General features: G+C 41.7%; 1 protein-coding gene across 1 annotated transcript; it reads right to left on the minus strand.

The window, feature by feature from the left end:
• Window positions 1-1311: 1311 nt before the first annotated feature.
• EXOC3 (exocyst complex component 3) lies at window positions 1312-19289 on the minus strand. Its single transcript, XM_056857982.1, has 12 exons — window positions 19100-19289; window positions 15225-15444; window positions 14021-14702; window positions 11980-12097; window positions 11624-11749; window positions 11007-11107; window positions 9182-9292; window positions 8269-8419; window positions 7222-7344; window positions 6341-6502; window positions 2712-2839; window positions 1312-1490 (listed from the first exon to the last, which is right to left on the minus strand). The coding sequence occupies exons 1-12, from the start codon at window positions 19241-19243 to the stop codon at window positions 1319-1321; spliced, it is 2238 nt and encodes a 745-aa protein (XP_056713960.1). The 5' UTR covers window positions 19244-19289; the 3' UTR covers window positions 1312-1318.
• Between the last annotated feature and the right edge of the window lie 2679 nt (window positions 19290-21968).

A 21968-nucleotide genomic window follows, 5' to 3' on the forward strand; every position in this document is an offset into this window, starting at 1 on the left:
CGTCCAGGGGGTCGTTTCAGCAAGGCGACGCCACTGAACTCGAATAAGGACAACTAGGCAATTGATCTCTGCGTCAGTCCGTAGTGCCTCAGCAAGGGTGTCTTGCAGCAGAGTAGGGTCGTCAGGGTACTCGTCCAACGTTCCCAGGGGAAGACACCAGTGATCAGACAAACCCTCCAGGGCTCCAGCCAGGAACACTCTACCCGGGTTTCCTTGCTCCCACCTGGGGCCCAGGCGAACCCTCCGGGACTCCAGCCACGGGCAATTCACTCGGAGAGCACGTCCCCTGCTCCAATCTGAGATCCCGGCGACCCCTCCAGGGCTCCAGCCAGGAAGTAGAGTTAGTCTAAAGATAGAGAGGGACTCGTGCCAAAATGTAAGCACTTGTCCCATGACAATTCCATAAACAACATCCACAGACGAGGAGTCCAAAATAGAGTTGATTTATTGGAAAAAGTCTACGGGTTTACAGCAGCTATAGGTAAATTGGCATGAATGGGGGACTAGAAACACGGTGTAGCTTATATGAAAGAACATTGGTCATATCTAGATAGCATTGGTAGGCATTGGTAGGGAGGTAACCCCCTCCCACTGAGGTTAGAGTCCCATGCAACTCAGAGTCATAACAGGAATTCGGCGGTTAGCAAAGCAGTCCTTGGTCAGCACCTGGCAAAACCAAAACAACCCCAGTCTGGCGGCCTCTGCAAAGAGCAGGCCTGACACATTAGAAAGTATTATGTGCACCTGCAATTTCCTGAAGGGTGAGAAAGCTCTGAACACTTTGCAGTACAAGACCACATTGCAGCATCAGTGCAGTCATTTATTTATTTGGCAACCTCTTACACACATTTCTTCTTCAAATCAAGTGAAAGTCCATTAGAGAAGGGGAAACCCCAAACCATTGATGTACCTTAAAAGTGTCAAGCTGGGTCCCCCCCTCATTCGTTCACCTAGTAGCAAATTCATCCATGCTGACAACATTCTAATTAAGTTTTCTAAAACACAGTCAATGATGCATCCAGTTACATATACAAAGTTCGGGATAAATAATTGTGAGAAAGTCTATTGCTGATGGTGAAAATTCCCATTAATACGAGATGCCAGTAGAAAGCAGTCTGGCCCTCAGAACATATCTTATTCTTCAAACAGCCAACACAGCAATCTCTGAACTCGGGTGCGGTTGCTAAGACCACAGAAAAAAAAACAAAAGCTAGCAAGAAACTCTTGTGTTTCTAAGTGCATGGGCCAAATTAGACTACAAATGATTTCAAGATATGAATGCTGCATCCAAAGTGGTAATACATTAAATCCGTTGTAGTTATTTAAGAAGTTTTGGCACCGTTAGTGTTGGAACTGTAATGTCTTTAAAAATTGGCACAAAGTTTGGACCTGGCTGGCTTGGGCCCTTATCCAGCGTTTCGATGATGGTCTGCTTCATCTCTCTGCTGGCGTCTCCTCTCATTGTTAGCAGAGCCACAATATGGTCATCCCTGCCAACCAAAGAGATACAGCATGGGTACAGGACTGGTTTGTGGAATAAAACAATCAGCAGCTTGCAGTGCACATCCCTGCATCTATTTTGTAGGTTACACACACACAACATATCAGTACCAAAAACTGCAGTCTTCAGCATGCTCTAACCTTTTTGTTTTGAGGCTCCTGCCCACGACCAACCGACCAAGATAATACTGTACAATATATTAGGGATTCTCAAACCATCAGATTGGCTTGCAGTTACTCTAAGTCAGCTCAACACATCAGGTTCTCTGGTCTGCATTGCAATGCTGTGTCTGCAATTCTGTATTCAAATACATTCATCCAGACTAGCTGCCTGATTCCATAAAGCACCTTCAGCTTCTTTCCATCTGTTCCTGTCAAACGCGACACCCTCTCACCTTTCAGTCATCTCTCTCCATACAATTTTTAAATATTAGAGGTATTTACTTCTGGAACATCCCAATTCCTGGAATCTCACAATTTTCAGAACTGGGTGATGTGGCAAAGGAGAATGTATTATTTTAAAGTGCGGGTTTGGATGAACTGAAGTTCGGAATGGGTTCTAGCCCATACTTAACACACAGGAAGAATATAACGTGGTGTAGAAGTAGATTTGTGTATGTAGAAACTTGGCTTAGAGCAGAAATCTGCATAAGGTGATTTTTAAATTCAGGAGTGTGGAATGAATTACATGTTATTTCAGCAAACTCTGCTCCCAAATCCACAAGGCAAAAAATGGAGGAACAGGAGAGACATGCAAGAGAGCGCTGCCTCCTGTGCCCTTCGATCCCCGAGGCAACTTTCTGGTTTTGAAGCCCAGCTTGAGAAATAAGCAGCCTGGAAGTGGACAGGCAATAGTGTGAAATTTGCTCCCCCGAAACATGTCTTCAAGCAGGCTCAGAAACCCCCTCCCACCAGCTGATTCTTACTTGTAAATCTCCCCGTAGGGATACAGGGGAAACATACAGTCCTACCCAAGACACCATTTTGGGAAACCCTACTCCAAGGACCAATCAAACAACAGCACTATCAAACACATAACATGCATAACCAGGAGATTCAGATAACATTTAGACTGCGTAATCTCTTGCATGTAAAAACCGAAGTAATGGAGAAAAAGAACACGTGAAACTACACATCAACATTTTCATTAAGCCCTGTCAAATGAAATGAAGAGTCAAATGTGCCACCAGGAAAAAACAAAATCCTTTTACCTGATATCTGGGTGTTTGCTAACTAAAGTGGAGACCTCTAAGTAAAGAAGCGAAGGATCCGTCAACTTGAAGACCTCTGCGATGCCTTCAATCACGCTACAAAGTCCTTCTGTTTCCTCCCCAGAGCCCTATCAATTAAACATTATCAAATTATCCTTTTTAAAATCTAATGTCAATATTATGTTTAATATGCAAGGTTTTATTTTAAAAATGCAAGATGAGCTGTAAGGTATGGGGGGAAATGCAAGGTGGATGAAATCCCTCGATTTCAGTGGCCACCCCGAATTCTGTGCTGGATTATGACCGCAGTGCTTGTTCAGTTCGCTAAAGTTTTTGTCAAGACCACTGTGACATTCCTTTGGCAGTCCTACACAAATAGGAATAGTGGAGGACTAATCGAATCATGACAGTAATGTCTAACAAATGTTAGGGTTATCACTATTTCTTAGATTTTAATTGTGAGGACTGACTTCAGATTCACCTTACAAAAACAAAAAGACTAGATTAGTTTACCTTCTGAATGGCTAATTATTGATTGCATCCTGCTAGCTCTTTCCATTTGAGTTGCTGCTGAGTTCCTGGATGCATATCAACAGGTACCAGCAAAGAAGGAAACAAGAAACTGGCACATAAATCTTTAATAAAAGCTATTTTACGAGCAGAGAGATCAATCATATCTCAGCTATGGAACTCCACAACAAGAACCGTTATAGAATTATATGGTTTAAGGCAGGGATGGGGAACGTCAGGCCCGCAGGCTGTTTACAGACCCCGAGGCCATTTTCGGTGGCCCTTGGGAGCTCCATGGCCCTGCCACAGAAACACAGCGCAGCACGGCCCTCCCTGAAGCTGCAGCGTGCAGGAACGCTGCGACCCCTTTAAACCCCCTCTCGCCGACTGTCAGCTGTTAATCGGCGAGAGGAAGGGGGTGGTTATTGCGACGCTAGATGTCAGATCTCTATATACTAATGTTCCACTTGATGAGGCTAGAGCCGAAAATAGAAAGATTACTCGAGAGTAGGTTAGAACAGCAACCATCTACTCATTTCCTATTGGATTTGCTAGACCTACTCTTTGATAATAATTATTTTAGGTTTGAGGACAACCTTTATCAACAAACAAAAGGAGTTGCGATGGGCTCAGCTGTGGCGCCCTCGGTGGCAAACATTTATATGATTTTGTTTGGAAAAAAATTATTTTGTTAATAAATTTTGCTAATGATATCTTTAAAAATCATGTGATATTTTTTCACCGATTTGTGGATGATCCGATAATGTTATTTGATGATGCATGGAATTGTGAACAGTTCTGCAAAGAAATTAATGAGTGTGATACACATATTCAATTTGATTGTTAAATGGATACTATGAAATTGCCATTTTTAGATACTGTGGTAAACATAGATGTACAAGGGAAACTATGGGTCACCCCTTATAGGAAGCCAACAGATAAGAGAGCGTTACTGCATTATGACTCACATCACCCCCCCTTTTTAAAAAATAATTTACCTTATCGGCAATTCTTGCGTTTAAAGAGAAATGCAACAAAAAGGGAGGACTATGACATAGCTTCAAATGATCTTACTAACACATTAAGAAGGGGTTATCCTAAACACATTGTTGATGCAGCTAAACAACGTACTAATAGCATAGATCGTTCCTCACTCTTTATCCAAAAAAAAAAACAGATTAACAGCTTCTTTTAATTACACATCACTAGCCCATAAAATAAAAAATATTATTTTTAAGCATTGGCATATAGTACAGGACATACCAGGATGCTCAGAGTTACCCTTAATTGGGTTAAAGCGGACTGTATCTTTAAGAGACTCCTTAGTCCATACAGATTGGACCAATGCTCCACCCACAGTAGGGGCAGTAGGTCATTACACCTGCGGATCATGCGCAGTGTGTCGCTTTTCATTACCAGTGAAAAGTTTCACGAGAGAAGACACTGGTTTTAAATATAATCTACGCCACTTTACTAATTGCAATTCGCAGAATGTGATTTACATATTAATTTGCCCATGCAAATTAATTTACGTAGGAAAAACGACACGCCCCCTAAAATTAAGGATTGGGGAACACAGGTCCAGAATACGCAACCACGTGACAGAGGCGCCTATTGTAGAGCACTGGATGCAATACAAACATTCAGAAGATGACTTAAAATTCTTTGCGGTTTGGCAATTTACACCTAAGAAGTATCAAAAGTCTGATGTAGAGAAAATACTCTGTCAACAAGAGGCACACTTTGTGCACCTCTTTAATTGTGTAACACCCAATGGGTTAAACATGATCAATGACTTTACACCCTTTCTGTAACAATACACCCTTTCTGTAACAATACATTGCACCTCGGATCGAAATAAGATATTTAAACTGAGTTTGCTAGTAACATAATGACTGTGAACAAGAAAGAATCTCTGTCACAACCAAACCTCACAAGTTACTGTGCTAAATTACTGAATGTCAACAATTAGGTGAGTGTGAGACTTTTTTTGACTGCTGTAAATATAATGTAAATATAAGGTGTAAACATAGTTTAATTAAGAGATAAGTATAATGTTGAGCTAACTGTAATATTGGCATTAAATTAATAGCTATAGCTCTGAGGTAAATACCCAGTAGCTGAAGGCTTCTGTGAACAATTGGGGTGGCTGAAGAAGGATCGAAACAGGCATTTTGACCGGTATCCTGTACCACTACCAAACGGATAACAGCCTAGTTCACTACCAGACGGATAACAGCCTAACTTTACTTCAAAAGAAAATCAACATAAAATTAACAAGAACATTATTTTGTGCCATTTTGCAGCTGTATAAAAAATGTTTTGGATGAGATGTGATGTACATGGTGAAGCATATAATCATGATACTTCTATGTTAACATTATGCAAACAATAATGTGTCTATAATATATGTCTCATACTGAATAATTATCATTGTAAATATATTAATCACTATATGTTTTGTCAGTGGTTTACATTTTTATAATAAGCCTACAACTGTAACTTTGATTACAACCTCCAGGTGGTGGCTGGAGATCTCCAGCCAATAGAGATCAGTTCCCCTGGAGAAAATGGCCACTTTGGCCATTGGGCTCTATGGCTATGCAGTCTTCCTCCCCAAACCCCGCCCTCCTCAGGCTCCACCCCCAAAACCTCCCGCCAGTGGTGAAGAGGACCTGGAAACCCTAGCTTCCCCCCACCCCAGGAGATCTACGCCCGGTATGGCCCCCGAACTATGTTATAAATATGCAAATAGCCCTTGGCAGAAAAAAAGGTTCCCCACCCCTGGTTTAAGGGCACCCTTGAAATTTTTAAGAGATATTGTGGGTTTAAAATTGTAAATTGATGCGATTTTGTGTTTGAACTGAGGCTTGAATTGGTTGGGAAAGGGCAGCATAAAAGTAGAATGGATGGAGCGAGGGAAAGAGAGAGAGAAAATATGCCAGTTTTTTGTTTTGTTTTTCACAAATGGCTGCATTTTTTTACAAGGAAAAAAACATCCAGAAAAAAAAACTGTTATAGACCACTGTGAGTAGTTTGGTCCTTAGGATGCCAACTGACAATTATAACAAACTTCTACCACGGCCTCTGTTTTGCCACTCCATTTTTCTAATACTTACGGCAGCAAGCTTCTTAAACAGAAATCGGAATTGTTCAGCTTCTCTGTTAATTCTGTCAGCCCCTTCTCTTCTTTCTTCTGCATTCTTGAAAGTCATACGCTTTGACATGATAGCCTTGATATACTCCACAACAACTCTACGATGGCACTCAATAGTCATTTTCTAATAAAAGAAATATTCAGATCATTATGTGTACATTTTAATCCATTTTTAGAATCCCAGCCAGTGGACGGAAAACCAATGCCAATAAACCAACATGCCTGCATTCATTCATATATCCACAGTAACCAAGTGTAGGACAGGACAATGATGTAAGCTGCTTTGGATCCTCATTGGGGGAGAGAGGTGGGGTATAAATACATTTAAAATAATAAAAGAAAGGCAAATTAAAATAAAGGTAGTGTTTAGCTGCAATTCTGAAGGATAAAACACACACTTTCTGAATCCTGAGATGGCCTGTCTCAGCTGAAAATAAGACAAAATGACTACTACTAACATGAGACTCGTCTTATTTATCTCATTTATACTCTGCCTTTCTGCCCACTGTGGACCCAAAATGGCTTACTTTGTTCTCCCCTCTAGTTTATCTTCACAACCACCCTGTGAGGTAGGTTAGGCTAAGGGTGTGTGAGTAGCCCAAGGTCATCCAGCCAGCTGTTGTGGCAGAGTGGGGCTTCAGAGCTTGGTCTCCCGGATCCTAGCCTGACACTAAACGCTACACCACACTTACAGTGCATTCCCAAGGGGTGTTACTCCAGTCTAAGCCCATTCATTTCAATGGGCTTAGACTGGAGTAACTCTCCTTAGGAATGTACTGTTAAGACTAGAGTAACTCTGCACAGGACTGTACTGTAAGTACTCTAAATTAGTTCTGCAAATACCTTCTTATAGGGCTTCTTGATTCTTGCAAAGTCATGGAAATAATCCTCTACTGTTACACAGATTGTATCCACCGCATTGGATCCTGCCAGCCACTTCCTTGTCATCAGCTCATTGAGATGTGGCTAAAAAAAGATAAAAAGCGAGAAACAGCATTCAGAACAACATCTGAACAGCATCTCTCTTTATTTCCTTCATTGTATATCTCAGAATTTTAAATGGGTAATCACAATTATTCTGAAAAAGTGTCTTATAGTGTAATCATAAGGAGAGTTACTCCAGTCTACGCCCATTCATTTCAATGGGCTTAGACATGCACTGTTAGTCTTTTATACTGAGAAGCTACTGGCTTCAATGCGACTCTTGGGGCTAAAGTGGTTTGAGTCTGCATGAAGCAGTTCCTTTTTGACTATCCTCACCCCCACCGGACTCTCCCAAACACTGAGATTTGCAGGTAAGGCTCTGCTCTGTGACCCGTTATCTAAGGAGAGGCAAGCAGGCGTGAGAAACAGGGCTGTTCCTGTGATGGTGGCCTGGCTGTGGAATTCCTGCAATGGGGATCCCAACTGACTGGCTCATGGATGCCCTTCAAGCCAAATCCTTACACACTTGCAATTCTTTTGGAATATCTGGGAAGATTTTGTTCACACGCAGACACTGACTGGTGCTTGCGATCCTAGAACGGATTGTTCTGCACGTCTAATTAGCTAGTGACTCTATATGTTAAAAAATTCAACCTTTCCTCGTAATGTGCAGTTTGTCTGCCTCTCTTGTTTGCCTGAGTCATTAGGTGCCACCATCTGCAGTCATCTTTGCTGCAATGTGTTTGCTCTCTGCTTGTGGCATGCTGTTATCCGAGTTTATCTGTAAGGAGCCAGTGGAAGGAAGAAGACGGTCGTCCCCCTTAGATATGCTGGCTGACAGGACCGATGAACACCGATCACAGCATTCCACAAGCAGAGAGCACAACTGTGGGTGAATGAACATCTAAATCCCCGGCATACACAGGTCTCACCCAAGGTGATTTCTGAGAGCAAGAAAATTCCCACCTCTAAATCCATGAACACTTCATCTAGTAGGCTCAAACAACCCTCCTTGGCAACATCATCTAACACGGCATAGATGCATGCGTGACTGCTTGCCATTATATCTTCCATCACAGGAGTCAAATATTTCTTTTTCAGACTGACGATTGATTCCCTGGGACGAGACAGACAAGCTCCTTCAGTTCACTGAATGCCTGTTCACCCAGACAGACAGGGTGGCAGCTATCAAGAAACATCACTAGAGAAGCTGGCGGTCATTGAAGGGACTATACCAGCCAGAGGTCTCATAACGTATTGATTTTAAAAGGCCTTTAACAAAACAAAAAAAAAAACCTTCTGCCAAGCGGCTTCCAAGAAAATAAAACTACCATCATTAAAACATATCAATAAACAATTATACATAATTAAACAGCAGACAGCAACATGAAGTATATTAAATATCACATCCATCAATAAAAAACCCAGTGACTAACAAAATGAACGCTAGTTGCCAAGGAACCTATGATGCTGTGCAAAAACACGGCAACGGAAACCAGGAGTAGGTAGGCTAGTAGCCCTCTGATTCATATAGGAAATGAGAAGAGGGGAAAAACCAAGTAGATAAGAAGTGGTGGTGGGGGAAATACCAGAAGAATTAGGGGAGGGGCACCAAGGAAGAAAAGTTGCCACTTTAGCAGGTGGTTAGAGAAAGATTGTGTGGGCAGGCAAGCAAGACAGGTGGATGGGTACATGAGTGGCCAATGGAGAAAGAACCAGATGGCCACTAAGGGAAGGGTCAGGGCAGATGGGCAAGAGGGGGAAGAGTAACCAAAGCCAGAGCTGGAGGGAAAGAAGCAGGTCCCACCTTGGGTTACCATTATAAAACTGAAATAAATAATAAGCGTTATTTAAAGGACCCTCCATTTGAAAAACTTACTTGAAGGTTTGACAGTTGTTAATGATGGCAACCATATAATGAACATAGCATGGATGATACTGACGATTTCTTAGGTGTTCTTCTTTATATAGATGTGCCTCGTCTTTGTACCTGTGTAATGGAAAAAATCCCAGGATGGAAAGAGAGAACCCCATTCAACTACTGACAGGTCCAATCCCCTGGTGGCCTGCAGAAACGGAGGGGGAAATCTTGCCAAATTCTCTTTAGGATATGCTATCCTATGGCACAGATGGAGACAAGCTTAGCCTCTAAGAATTTTCAAGGAAACTGCAGATGTGGTACAATTAACAGAAACACTATTTGGTCTACAAATTAATGGCTAACCCCCTGAAATTTGAACTTTCAGTTTGTGAAACTTAACAGTTTAAAAACTGATATCAAGTGGCCCACAATGAGGAGGCGACCAACTGAGGGACTGCAGTAAAAAAACTACAATGGTGCTGGTAAATATCAGAGCTACCATATATTAGCAAAGAATATCAGAAACGTGACGAATAAAGAACCCGATAGAACTACTGTACATAGCATGCATCTGTTGTTGGTACAAGGAATATATTTGGTGCCAAGAACAAGAAGTAATTAGAAAGCTATTATGAACTACTATACTTAAAACTGTCAAGGATACAGTGGTTTATGTTTGGATAGGACTGTTTATTTGGAGGATAGATCTGTCATTGAGGAGTATATGCAATGATCAATTGCTTTGTAGTTAAGAATACTAATGTATTAATCCTTATCTCTGGAACTCTCACCCCAGGGAGATTTGTCTGTCCTCCTCTGCTGCCATCTTCCACCAGCAGAAGACTTTTTTGTTTAGTTTGGTGTTCTCTCGGTGATTTCTCCTTCCTAATTGGTGTTTTTATGGCTCTGTACGTATTTTAATTGTTTTTAATTGTTTTAATGATGTACATGTTTGGGGAGGGCTAATGGTTTTAAAATGTGATTTTATTACAAATGCTTTAGTTTGTTAGCCCTCCTAGTGGCCCTTGTGAGGGCAGAAAGGCAGGATTTTACATTTTGTAAAATAAGATAAAAATAAATTATCTAACCAAAGGGTACAAATATTGGGAGAATGTGTTGGGACTTTGTCCCAACAAGTTCCCAGAGTCAAAGAACACCATCCAGAAAATGCCTGTGAGAGCCGCCTTTTGAAAGACATTCCTGGTTACAAGTTGATATTCTAACTATTGTGACTGCCATTTGCAAAAAACTTCAAAGACCATTAGTGCACCCTGTGCATGTAGCTAAACCTTTACACCAAAATTCAACATAATGCGTACCGTCAACCAACATGTTACTGCAGAGTAGCCTAGTTAGGAACTTGCATTATTAACCAGGGCCATGTTTTGAGTTGAGCTCAGGCTGGAAACACTGGCTCCACGCCCAAGGGCTCGCAACAGAGATGAAACAACAGCAAAGAGCTCTTTAATCTGAAAAAACATCCCAGGAACAACCCACAGCTCTGTCAGAGTTCTCTCTGTACGTGCTTCAGCCACTCAATAACCAATGCAAACTAAGTGAGTGAGCAACCGAAGTGTGTGAGGGGAAAAAACCTTTGCCAAAGCCTGCTGTTGCTCACAGCAGGGAAAAGAGGCCTAGGTTTTATCTTGTAGAGATGCACAAACATGGCAGGACTCACAAAGATTCCTCTGATGTTTAGGCTGGGAAACAGGAGGTTAAACGTTCTCTCTCACTTTTGTGGGAGGAAGATAAGGAGAACTGAGCAGCTTAGTGGCATATTTGGGAAGGGGAAAAATTCCATGTGAAAGAATTGGAGAGACTGACAGTTGTCATTTGATTTTACCTGATGAGGAATGAACTCATTTGTTGAAGGCACAAATGTAGTACCTTTATTTTCAAATCCTCACTTATCTGGGTAGCCACCTGAAGATTCTGTTCAAACATCTGAAAACAGAAACCAATTGGCCAATATTGTAATTAATCCAAAAAACAGGAGCAGCCAGGAAGAGCGCTTGTCATCCATGCCTCTGCTCATAAGTAGCCCCCCTCCCCAGTGAAACTAATGCCCTGGGCCCCGCCCCAGTTCCTGCAACCCAGCGGGTCCTCCCATCCCCTTATCTGGCCTATCATGATTATGGGCATTTTGTTTGTACTATCTGTAGATGTCAGCTGTGGCCACACACTTCAGTTGCTAGGATAGAAACACAGCAACAGAACAGCTGAAGAAAACACAAAGTACAGCAGTGTGCTGAAAGAGAACCCCAGGAATGAAGTGCTGGAGTTTAGGTTCTGGGAATGAGACATGTGGCTCATAATAAGCGATCCTGTCCATAACATACATAGAGCATACATAACATACATAACATACATAGAGCATAGAACATACATAACATACATTTCTCAATTTTGAAAATATCATTCCACACACGCCATTCAGCTTACTGAGACCAACTGTTATACCTGGAATACAATAGCAGGGAGTGTAGTTTGATAGTATCCATCTTGATCTGCTTCTGGTTCATTTTCCGTCAGCCAATCTTTTTTATCTGTCTCCAGTGCTTTTCGTAGCCACCCAATGATGTTGGTCTACAGAAATCAAATTGAAGAGAAGATGGACAAAATTGCTTTTCAGCTGACCACTGGATCAAAACAAAACAACATTCCCGCCAGTCCCATTTGGCTCCAATCATGTATAATGGTTTAATGCTCATTCAGAAGGTTTGTGACGCAATTCAAAATTGCAGCGTGTGCCCCAACAGACAATTTGGACAACTTATTTTCCACAAGCAAGGCATAAATTTACTGTTATTACTTACTGTAAGAGTCGACATGTATGTGTTAAGAAGGTCATCTACCACATCTTGAGAAAGCAGAGGGTGCAGGGAATTTACATCCACTTCTGGTGCCAGTTCTGGATTGCCCATCATCTCTTCACTGAATTGAAGAGGGAATAAACAGATGATGTGAAGGGACACACAGGTTGCTGGATGATTGCAACTGTAAAACGTTAGGCCAGGAAACTCTGCTTTTTCCTAGGCCTGCCTTAAAAGTGTAATGCAAGAGGGACCAGGTCCATGGGGCAGGGGAAGCATAACTAATGCAAAACAGAAGAACCTTAAAAATGAGTCTAATATACTTAAAATGAATACAATTTCATTTTCATAACACTTAACAATAAGCGCCAAACATCCAAGCAATGGTAATCATTCTACAGCTTCTGTACTGGGTAGATGATGGGAAGATAAAAGCAGATTTAATTCCCACTGATCAACTGGACATAGAACTGCCTCCACATTTTCCCAGAGTAACAGTACTAGACAAAAGTAAAGGTAACAGAACCTTTACAAAGAATAATAAATTTGAATATTCAGTAAGGAAGCAGGGAATGCCCATAAGGGAGTAAGTCCCTGTGTATGTGTAAAGTGCCTTCAAGTCCCAGCCGACTTATGGCGACCCTTATGGCAGGGGTGGGGAACGTCAGGCCCAGGGGCCATATAAGGCCCGCGAAATCATTTGGTCTGGCCCTTCATGGGTCCTGGCAGATCTCTAGCTCTAAGGATCTAAGACGGGCGATCCGCCCCCACCCGCGGCCAGGAATAGCCTCTATTCAAGGTGGATGTTTGTTTTGCCGAGAAAAGGAATCTTCTTTCCCCCTTGCAGAAGAGTCATTAGCTATGGAGCTGCTAGGACCACCCAAGAAACTGGGCTGTGGAGAAACGTATTTCCTGGGCTGTGGAGAAACGTATTTCCTCTGCACTACAAGAGGGCTGGGGGCAGAAGTGGCGACAATGGAGGGGTTAAAGGGGGCAGGGCCAGAATGTGCGGCCCGCGAATGATGTTATAAATATCCAAATGGCCCTTGGCAGAAAAAAGGTTCCCCACCCCTGCCTTATGGGGTTTTCAAGGCAAGAGACTAACAGGTGATTGCCAGTGCCTTCCTCTGTATAGCAACCCTGGACTTCCTTGGTGGTCTCCCATCCAAATACTAACCAGGGCTGACCCTGCTTAGCTTCTGAGATCTGATGAGCTCAGGCTAGCCTGGGCCATCCAGGTCAGGGCAGTAAGTCCCTACAGGCCTTCTATCATTACAAGCCCTAGAACCATCCAGAACTGGTAGACAGTGGCCCTCATTTACTATCCATTTTGGCCATCCTGATTTCAAACATATAAAAAACCAAGGAAGGTTAGAAACTTACTTTAAAGTTCGGGGGGGGGGGGAAGAGAGAACCTGGAATTCTTTGGCTCCCCACAATAACTACACTACCACACACGATACTCACCCTTAACCTAGCTCTTGAAGCCTTCCACACAATAAGCTTCTCTGCTCACACCCCAACCTGCCCCTGCTCATCTGCTGCCTCAAGCTGACCTTCCTCCTTTGCCAGCCTTTATCAAACCTCCTGAATGCCTTGAAAACATTAACCTTGGAAGCAGAATGAATTGTGGGAAGTATATGAAAATTCATATAGCTGATTACAAGGGCACTATCAGGGACGAGGGACATAAGCAATAAACCCTGACTATACCTTATGCTATATACAATGCACAACTAATGTTTCCTCCAAATGTCCCATTAAGTTCAATGGGGCTTACTCTGGTGTAAATGTCTTTAAGGCTGCAAACGTAGAAAAAATATGTATTTTAGGACCAATCATCAGATTTCCTTAAGCTTCGTGTTGAACCACAAAATTGGAGTCTTCATATCTAAATCCTATAGTAATTATATATACCTGTCGATATATACATCTATATATAAATCCCATTCACATCTTGCACCCTTTCGAACTATGTCATCAACCCAAAACCATTCTTTAAAAAATATTTCATTGCTACAGTCCTTCCCCACAGCACCCTTACCTTTTATAAGTATTTAGAACCCATGTTAAAAGGCTAACAATTTCATTTGCTTCCAGATCTTCAGAAGCCAGTTCCTGCATGCGAGTAGATAATGTTTGATGATACATACTTAGTAAATTTTTGAAAATTTCATAATGTGGTGGGAAACACTGATCTAGAAGATTTTTCGCCACCAGCAAGTCATCAAGGACATATTTGCGGATTATTTCCAGATGACGGACAAGCCACATTTTGTCAGATTCCCGAGTGTCTGCTTGCGTGCCTTCAATTCTAGTAGTGACAGTTCGGTCCAACACACTAAACATTTTCTCCTTCCACTTTTTAGGTCTGCCTGGTGGGATGAATCCAGTTTGTTTTTTCCGATCTAGCATTCGCCTATCTATTTTCTCTTCCCTCTCAATTAATCTGACAACCGAAACCAGCAAGGTGGGATCTCGGCGGACAGTGACTAAAGCCCGCTGAATGACCATCCAGAGTTGCTTGGCCAGCTCTTCCGAGAGTTTCTGCATATCTCCAAAATAGTTGTCAATGAGATTCATGTCGCGAATATTCTTGCTGTCCATGCGGTACTGCTCGTACATGAGGTCATCTCGTGAGCGCTCCAAGTCCATCAGCTTCCGATGGGCTTGCAGCAACTGCCCCTGATCAATCAAGTCCTGGGTCTCCTGAACTATCTCTGGCACTGAGAAGCAAAAGGAAAAGGAATTTAACATTGTAGCTCCTAATCCAGTTTCTGAAATTCAGTTGCACAAGAAATAATGGGAAATAGGGTTTAATACACACACACACACTCATTATATTTATTTATGTTATTTATAGTCTGCCTTTCTCACTAGGATGAATTACATAAAGAAGGTTGGTACAATCAACAGGATGAGCCATTCAATAAACAATGAAATAGGATTTGCATTGTACAAGTCTGGAACCAACCAGAACTCTAAAAAATAAAATTGAAGCAAAGTGTAAGTATTAACGTGACACATTAAACAATGCAAAAATTACACAGTAGGCTCCCACTTTCAGCAGGTTATGCACAGTGGTATAGACCACAGTCCCTAATCATTTATCTAAGTAACTATTGTAAACCATTTTGTAGACCTAATAAATGTCTTCCCAACATTAATGGTGCCTCTGCTAACTCCATCATCGCTTTAGGTCTGGTTATTGCTTCCTCAGGGCAAGGCCACACATCACAGACTCGTACCTGAGAAGATGTTTTTTAGGTTTTCTACAGCAGCTGCAAGTTGGCTGTGCTGCACTACAGCATCCTTAACATCCTTGAGGTTTTCTATGGTGTTGATACTCTGCCGCCAATCTTTATTCACATCGACCAAAGAACGCTGAATATCCTTGACATCACTCAGGGCATTGTGTAGTTGGCTCAAACCAGTTCGGACTCCATCTAGCTGTGACTGGATTGCTGCCTGGAAGTATGAGCTGAAGAGTTAGCCTGCTCTACATTAGCAAAAAAATATAAGAACCTTTGATTGTACCAAATATTTTGGCAATGTTCATTTTTGATGCCTCAGAAAAGAGGGTACCATTATGACAAAACATATAACGAACACATGGACTTGATCAGCTCACGGTCTGTACTATGAATATCATTTATTGAAGGCACTGCAGAAAATTTCTCTTATGTGTTAGAAAGCTGTATGTAGGTAGGTAGGTAGGTATGAAAATAATTCCCTTTCCAATATTAGGTTCATTCAAACAATGATAAAATATTCTGCCTGTTAGAAAGCGAGTATCTACAACAATGGTATAATTAATTCTGGGTTTGTGTTTACTGAACAAGGGGTCTGCCAAGTTGTATGACAACCCACATTTGAACAGGTGAATGTTTTCTCCAGCTCATAAAGAAGAACAGGTGAATATTTTCTCCAGCTCAAAGGGGAATCTGCAGGTTGGCTGCAGGGGAATGTCCATGTGGGCACTCCCTCCATCACCACTACAGGGGGGTGGAGCTAAGCCCCACTTTCAAAATGACACATAGAAAGAGCCTAAGGGGAGCTGCCAAAGCACAGTGCCTCTAAGGTTCATAGGGGGGAAAGTCTAAAATCCCACTGGACATATGCAATTGCTTGGGAACACCTCAAGTAGTTTCTGGATTCAAAATAGAATGCTTTCACCAAAATAAACTACATTTAAAATCCAAGAGTTGCATATTCCACTTTCCATCACCATAGAGATGTTAAAATGTACAGGTTGAATCCAGCCAGTTTTTTCATTCAATCTCTTCTAATTCCCCTCCATATTGTAGCCCCCATTCCATATGGCTTTTGTACATTCAGGATCCACAGTTCTCAGCATAGCCTTTTTTGATGGCCAAAGAGGACCCCTACTTCCTTTATCACTAGCAGAAAAGCTGTCTGGATCCAACTCAATGTGAGGACATAAGCAGAAGCTTGAATAATTCTGCAGACAGAATGTGTCATCATTATTACAGATGAAATGTGCAGGCAAGATTCCCCCCTCCACGAATTACTAGACTGATGTTATCGGTTGTCAGGAGCAGGCCGTGAGGATGGTATGCGGTAGTGCGGTTGTGCTGCTTCCAGGTGCTGTTGTGCTATTCTGTCCAAGGCCAGTCTATGCCCCGTGTTTAGTCTTCATAGATTCCCATACTGTGGGAATCGCCAAGTACTCCTTCCTGCCTCCTGGAGGGGGGGGGGGTTGCCTGGGTAACCGGTTATCTCCTTTTGCTCTTCCATATATGCTGTGTACCTTGCCTTTGACCCTTACTAGTGTCCTTTTGAATATGGTTTCTGAAACCTGTCGATTCTACCCAATAAAACTGCTTTTGTGGATTGGTCGTCTGCTGAAGTCTGTTTAATGGGACCGCAGGACTAGAGCTTACATTGGTTCAACAAAAATGTGGAGTTCTCCTGAAGTCATTCAGGAGATGGAATCAGAAAGAGGAACGTCAATGGGAACTGTGTGGGAGGACAGAAGCACCGAGGGAGGGAATCTGGAACCACAGAAGAGAAAGGGAAGATGGAAAATCTAAGGCTGCAATCCTAAACACCCTTATTAAGGAGGGAGCACTATTGACTTAACTGGAACTTTCTTCTGAGTAAACATACTTAGGATTCCCCTGCACAAGAATTAGACAATTTAAAAAACAACCAATGCTAGACGGTTTCTCTATTCACTAGGAGTGACCCTGTTTAGATCACTGTTGCAAAAACCTCGGTCACTTTTAAGAGTCTAAAAACATCAAATAGACTTTATAGGGAAAATATCAATCCTGTTTTCAATCCTATTTTCACACAACAGATGTGTCAATCCTATTTTCAGTGTTGCAACTTGACAAATGGAGCACTGGCTGCAGAGAACGCAGGGTATGCTCCTTGTACCATCTGGGCCTCCCCATTCCAAAGATTCTATCTGCTTATTGTAAATACTTAACCGTCCCCAAGTATAGAGTGTTTTTTTCCAAGGAAAGTTAAATGTACTGCCAATGGGGGAGTTAGCAGGCAGATTTTCAGGGGTCCCCTTTTCTGAGCGACTTTGTGATTGTGGATCAGGGAGTTTGGACACTGTTTGGCATTTTTTTGTAGACTGTTAAAAGCATGATCTTGCCAGAGACAAATGGATCACAATATACATTCAGAGGTGGGGACTTGCCCTAAAGCAAGATATAGTTGCAAAGTTATTGGCTGATACTGACCCAAATGTAACCCTTGCTGTGGCAAAATCTTTATCTATGGTTTTTAATGATACCTCTTTTTAACTGTACTGTTTAGATATTATATTTTTGTATATATGGTTATTTATGTATTATGGAATGTATTGAATTTGTTTTGCTTATGACCAGTTGGTCTACAAGCATAAAGAATGGAATAAAGGAATCCTATTTTCAATGTTACACAATGAACAAGATCCCTGACGATCTCTTAGGGCCATCAGCAGACATTTCCCAACATAAAGATGCCCTGATGGATAGATCACTGATATCGAAAACGGTGACTGCTCCCTGGTTTAATTTTTTTAAAAGTGACCATCTTAGAGCTCCCTACTTAGTCAATATTTCAAATCCAAAGCTTAGAGCAGCCTTTACGTCCCTACGCTTTCAATCAATGCCAACGGCTATATTGGCTGGGCGTTATTGTCGAATACCAGAAGATCAACACTTGTATTTGTGGATCGCCTGCGCTGGAGGATTTGCATCACTATATACTTGATTGCTCTCTGTATGTGGAACCTAGGGCTAAATTTCTTGCCAGGTTGGCTTCTGGTTTAAATACTTGCTCTAGTGCTGAGAAATTAATATTTTTGTTAACAAACTTTGATGGGTTTGTTTCCTATACGACCTCCCTATTTGCCTTGGCAGCAAAGAAAATAAGGTTCATCATAGCTGCTAAGAGAGCTGATCCTGTAAGCTGATTTTAATGGTTGATAAGTCTCACTGGTTTATTGGGATATCGCTGCAATTTTTATTTAACACTTGTGCATTTTACTAACTTAGAATATTTTCCTTTTATTATGTGTATTTATAACTATCAGAGGTAATTGCTGACATGTTTGTAGTGGCCTATGGCTACATGCAAATAAAACTCATTCATACTAATGAACAAGATACATCAACTCTTTGTTCCTATTAGGGGCAAAGGATTTAAAGTGAATCACTTCTACTTATATTTTAAAAGGAGGGGGGATTCAATTTTCTTTAGGAATTGTTGTGGAGAAACAGTTTCAAACAAGCAAAATATACACAACAATATTGTGCCATAAGCCTTCAGAGACTCAAACCCACATCAAATATGTTAGTCTCTAAGGTGCTACAAGACTTTCTGTCTAAATGATAAGGCTGATGCCTCCTCAAGGCAAGAATACAAAGAAGGGTCAGGGAGGGGAAGAGAAAGTGTCCTCTTCCCCCATACCTTTACTTTTCAATTAAACTGAGCCCCTGCATAGTGTTTGAGGCAAAACCCCACCTTCGCCAGAGGCTAAACTATATTACCCAAAACTTCTTCCAACAACAGCAATAGATAAAGGCTTTATAAAATATCTATAATTACAGCTGTCTTCAGTCATAAAGGGAAACCATACAAGCTTAATTTTGAAGTTCCATACTTTCAGTCTAGCTTCCACTGAAGCTTTCTTGCGGGCTTCCCTCCGACGATACTGTTCGACTTTATCCAGCTGGTCCGGCCGCTGGAGCATCCCAGCCACCCTCTGCACAGCGGTTGCAACCGCTTCCCTGTCCGTCTCCTCCATTTTAGAGCGGCACCTCAAAATGCAGATGTCTTCATAACTCAAGGGATGCTGGAGAAACAGGATAATAAAATATTTAGAGAGCCATTTTATCTCAGACATCACTTGTAGATCCAATACACTCACTAGTGGCAAGGTCAATTGCACCGAGTAAAGCAGATGCACCTGGACAGCTGCATGGCAGCGAGTGCTTGCAGCATGGCAGCAGCAGATTATGAATAAAATATTAATTGCTCCGTTTAACTGCTCTGTTTTATATCTGTTCATTGATTGTTCATTTTCACAGCCCTGCTATCCTGACAGAAAGCGGGATCTGATACCCATGTGAACAGAACAGACTTTATTCGCAGTCATAGACCATCAAGTCTCCTAACAAATCAAAATTAAATATACATAAATAATTAGGGAATAATATAATATTAATAAAAATACAGTAGAAATTAAAACTGGGGTCAAAAGATAATATCCTCCAAAATACACATAAAACAGTACAGATTCTAATCACAGATTGATTATTCCAGAGCCTTAAGCACGTTTTGTCTTATTTTAGTTGCCAGCCAGGCAAATCTGGCCATACTAACAGATAAATTTGGTATTGTATCTGGCAAAAGGAGTGCTAGCTGATGTTTCTGAGAAGTCTGGGGCAATCCACTAACAAAGGAATCAAAGGGCCTGTGCGTATATGATCGTATAACATGCACTCAAAAAGAACGTGTTCAGTAGTTTCTAACGAGTCATGGTTGCATATACATTTTTGTGCTTCCATTGGCTATTTATTATATATCCCTTCAAGAAACTTAGAGGTAAGAGCATTATATCTAAGGAGCATAAAATCCCTACAGTATTCATGGTTTGTAATATCTGACAAGGCGTAATGACGTTCCTAATAAGCAGGTCCTTTCTGAAGAGGGGATTCTGAATCTTATTCAGATTGTGCTGCCTCTCTACCTCAAAGACTCCGGTCTTAATAAGGTCTTTAGCTGATTCATGTGTCATTAATAGGAGGAGCTGACAAGAGAGCCCATAGTGGCCCAATACCCATGTGAACACTAGATGTGGTGGAAAGTGCCATCAAGTCACAGCACACTTGTGGTGACCCCATAGGGTTTTCAAGGCAAGAGACATTCAGAGGTAGTTTGCCATTGCCTGCTTCCACATCACAACCCTGGTATTCCTTGGAGGTCTCCCATCCAAATACTAGTCAAGGCCAACCCTGCTCACCTTCCAAGATCTGAGGAGATTGGGATAGCCTGGGCTATACAGCTCAAGGTGAACTCTAAATTAGGATTCCTGAAATATCACTGCATCTCTCCCAACAACTTCTATCATAGTCTGGCAGCATGGATTTGCAGCTTCTAGAAGGGAACATGAGGACCAAAGTTGTTCATGTAGAATAGGGAAGTACAGCTGATGGAGTAGGAGCAGGAAGAGCTCCTTTGTTACTTCCCAGCACTGACAAGCAACAGAAAGGAGGACACTCAGATCCCTGGGACATTCACTATACGCTGCAGCAGGAAATTAGCAACACAGCTCAACATTGACAACCAAGACCAGAAGTAACGCTGGTAATGCTGTCTGCTAACCAAACATCCGAGCCAGGTAAATTAGTGGACAGAATGACTAAAAACATAGGTTGGGAGGTAGGGGAAGATAAGCAATTGGGAAATGCCTAAAACCTGGTCTAATCTCCTCCAGGATATTATAAACTCCTTAGTGCTTCAGTGAACCAATTTTCCCACCTCCCTATTATTTTCTCCTTGTTTTTCTCATGTTGGATCCTTCCACCTCTGTTCTGGACAGAGAATCTCCTGATGCTGAGCTGCTGCAGTGACATTTGTTTATTCTGCTTCTCTTAGCCTCAGAGCAGATTTCTCCTTTGGGGCAGCTGATTGGCCATTTGAGATTTGAAAGGCTGTGCAGATTTTTAAAAACATTGCTTTGGCAGTTATTAGCTGCCACCACAGCACAAGGATCTTCACTGTGTGACAGAAGGTAAGCTGTGGCAGCCATTTTATGGCTGTGTGCACCTCACTATCTCAGAATTCCAAAGGTGCCTGCAGGCTCAAAAAGGTTGGGGACCCCGCTGTAGAGAGAGCCCTAAATAAACCTGACTACTGCTGCCTGACAAAGGAGACATTACTGGATAAAACATGCTGCTTTTGAACCAATTGGGATTCAAACCTTCTTCTGAAGAAGCTGTTTTGTTAATAGTTAACCCTGTTTTTGATGTTCTTCATGAGATAAGGTACAAGCCCAAAGACTGAGGTGTTCAAAAGCCTTACACTGATTTAGATGATTAGTTTCTTCCTTGAGAAACTGTGGTTCACAGATCTGTCTTGCACGGTCCATTGATGTTTTGATTATTCCTCTTTTCTGTCTGGGGTGGTGGTTGGAGTTTTTGTGTAAGTAGCGATCTGTGTGAGTTGGTTTCCGGTAGACCTTGTGACCTAACTGAAAGTTTGTTTTACGGATGACAAGGGTATCAAGAAATGGGAGTTTACCCTCAATTTCCTTTTCCATGGTAAACTGAATGTTTGGATGGATATTATTAAGATGGTTTAGAAAGTCCATTAATTGTTCTTCACCATGGCTCCAAATAGTAAATGTACGAACCTGAACCAGACTGTAGGTTTGTAAGGTGCCGATTCTAATGCTGTCTTTTCAAAATATTCCATGTAAAAGTTTGCTATTACTGGACTGAGTGGACTTCCCACTATCTTAATAATAT

The sequence above is a fragment of the Euleptes europaea genome, chromosome 11 (assembly GCF_029931775.1).
Source record: "Euleptes europaea isolate rEulEur1 chromosome 11, rEulEur1.hap1, whole genome shotgun sequence".
Lineage (NCBI taxonomy): Eukaryota > Metazoa > Chordata > Lepidosauria > Squamata > Sphaerodactylidae > Euleptes > Euleptes europaea.

Bases quoted from the DNA above. Each gene is read 5' to 3' on its own strand.
- EXOC3 (XM_056857982.1), bottom strand. From the start codon at position 19,243: ATGGAGGAGACGGACAGGGAAGCGGTTGCAACCGCTGTGCAGAGGGTG. The intron at 15,445-19,099 runs GTATGGAACTTC...TCATACTTCCAG, and splicing joins CAGTGGAAGCTAGACTGAAA to GCAGCAATCCAGTCACAGCT. The intron at 9,293-11,006 runs GTAAAATCAAAT...TCCATTACACAG, and splicing joins ATGAGTTCATTCCTCATCAG to GTACAAAGACGAGGCACATC.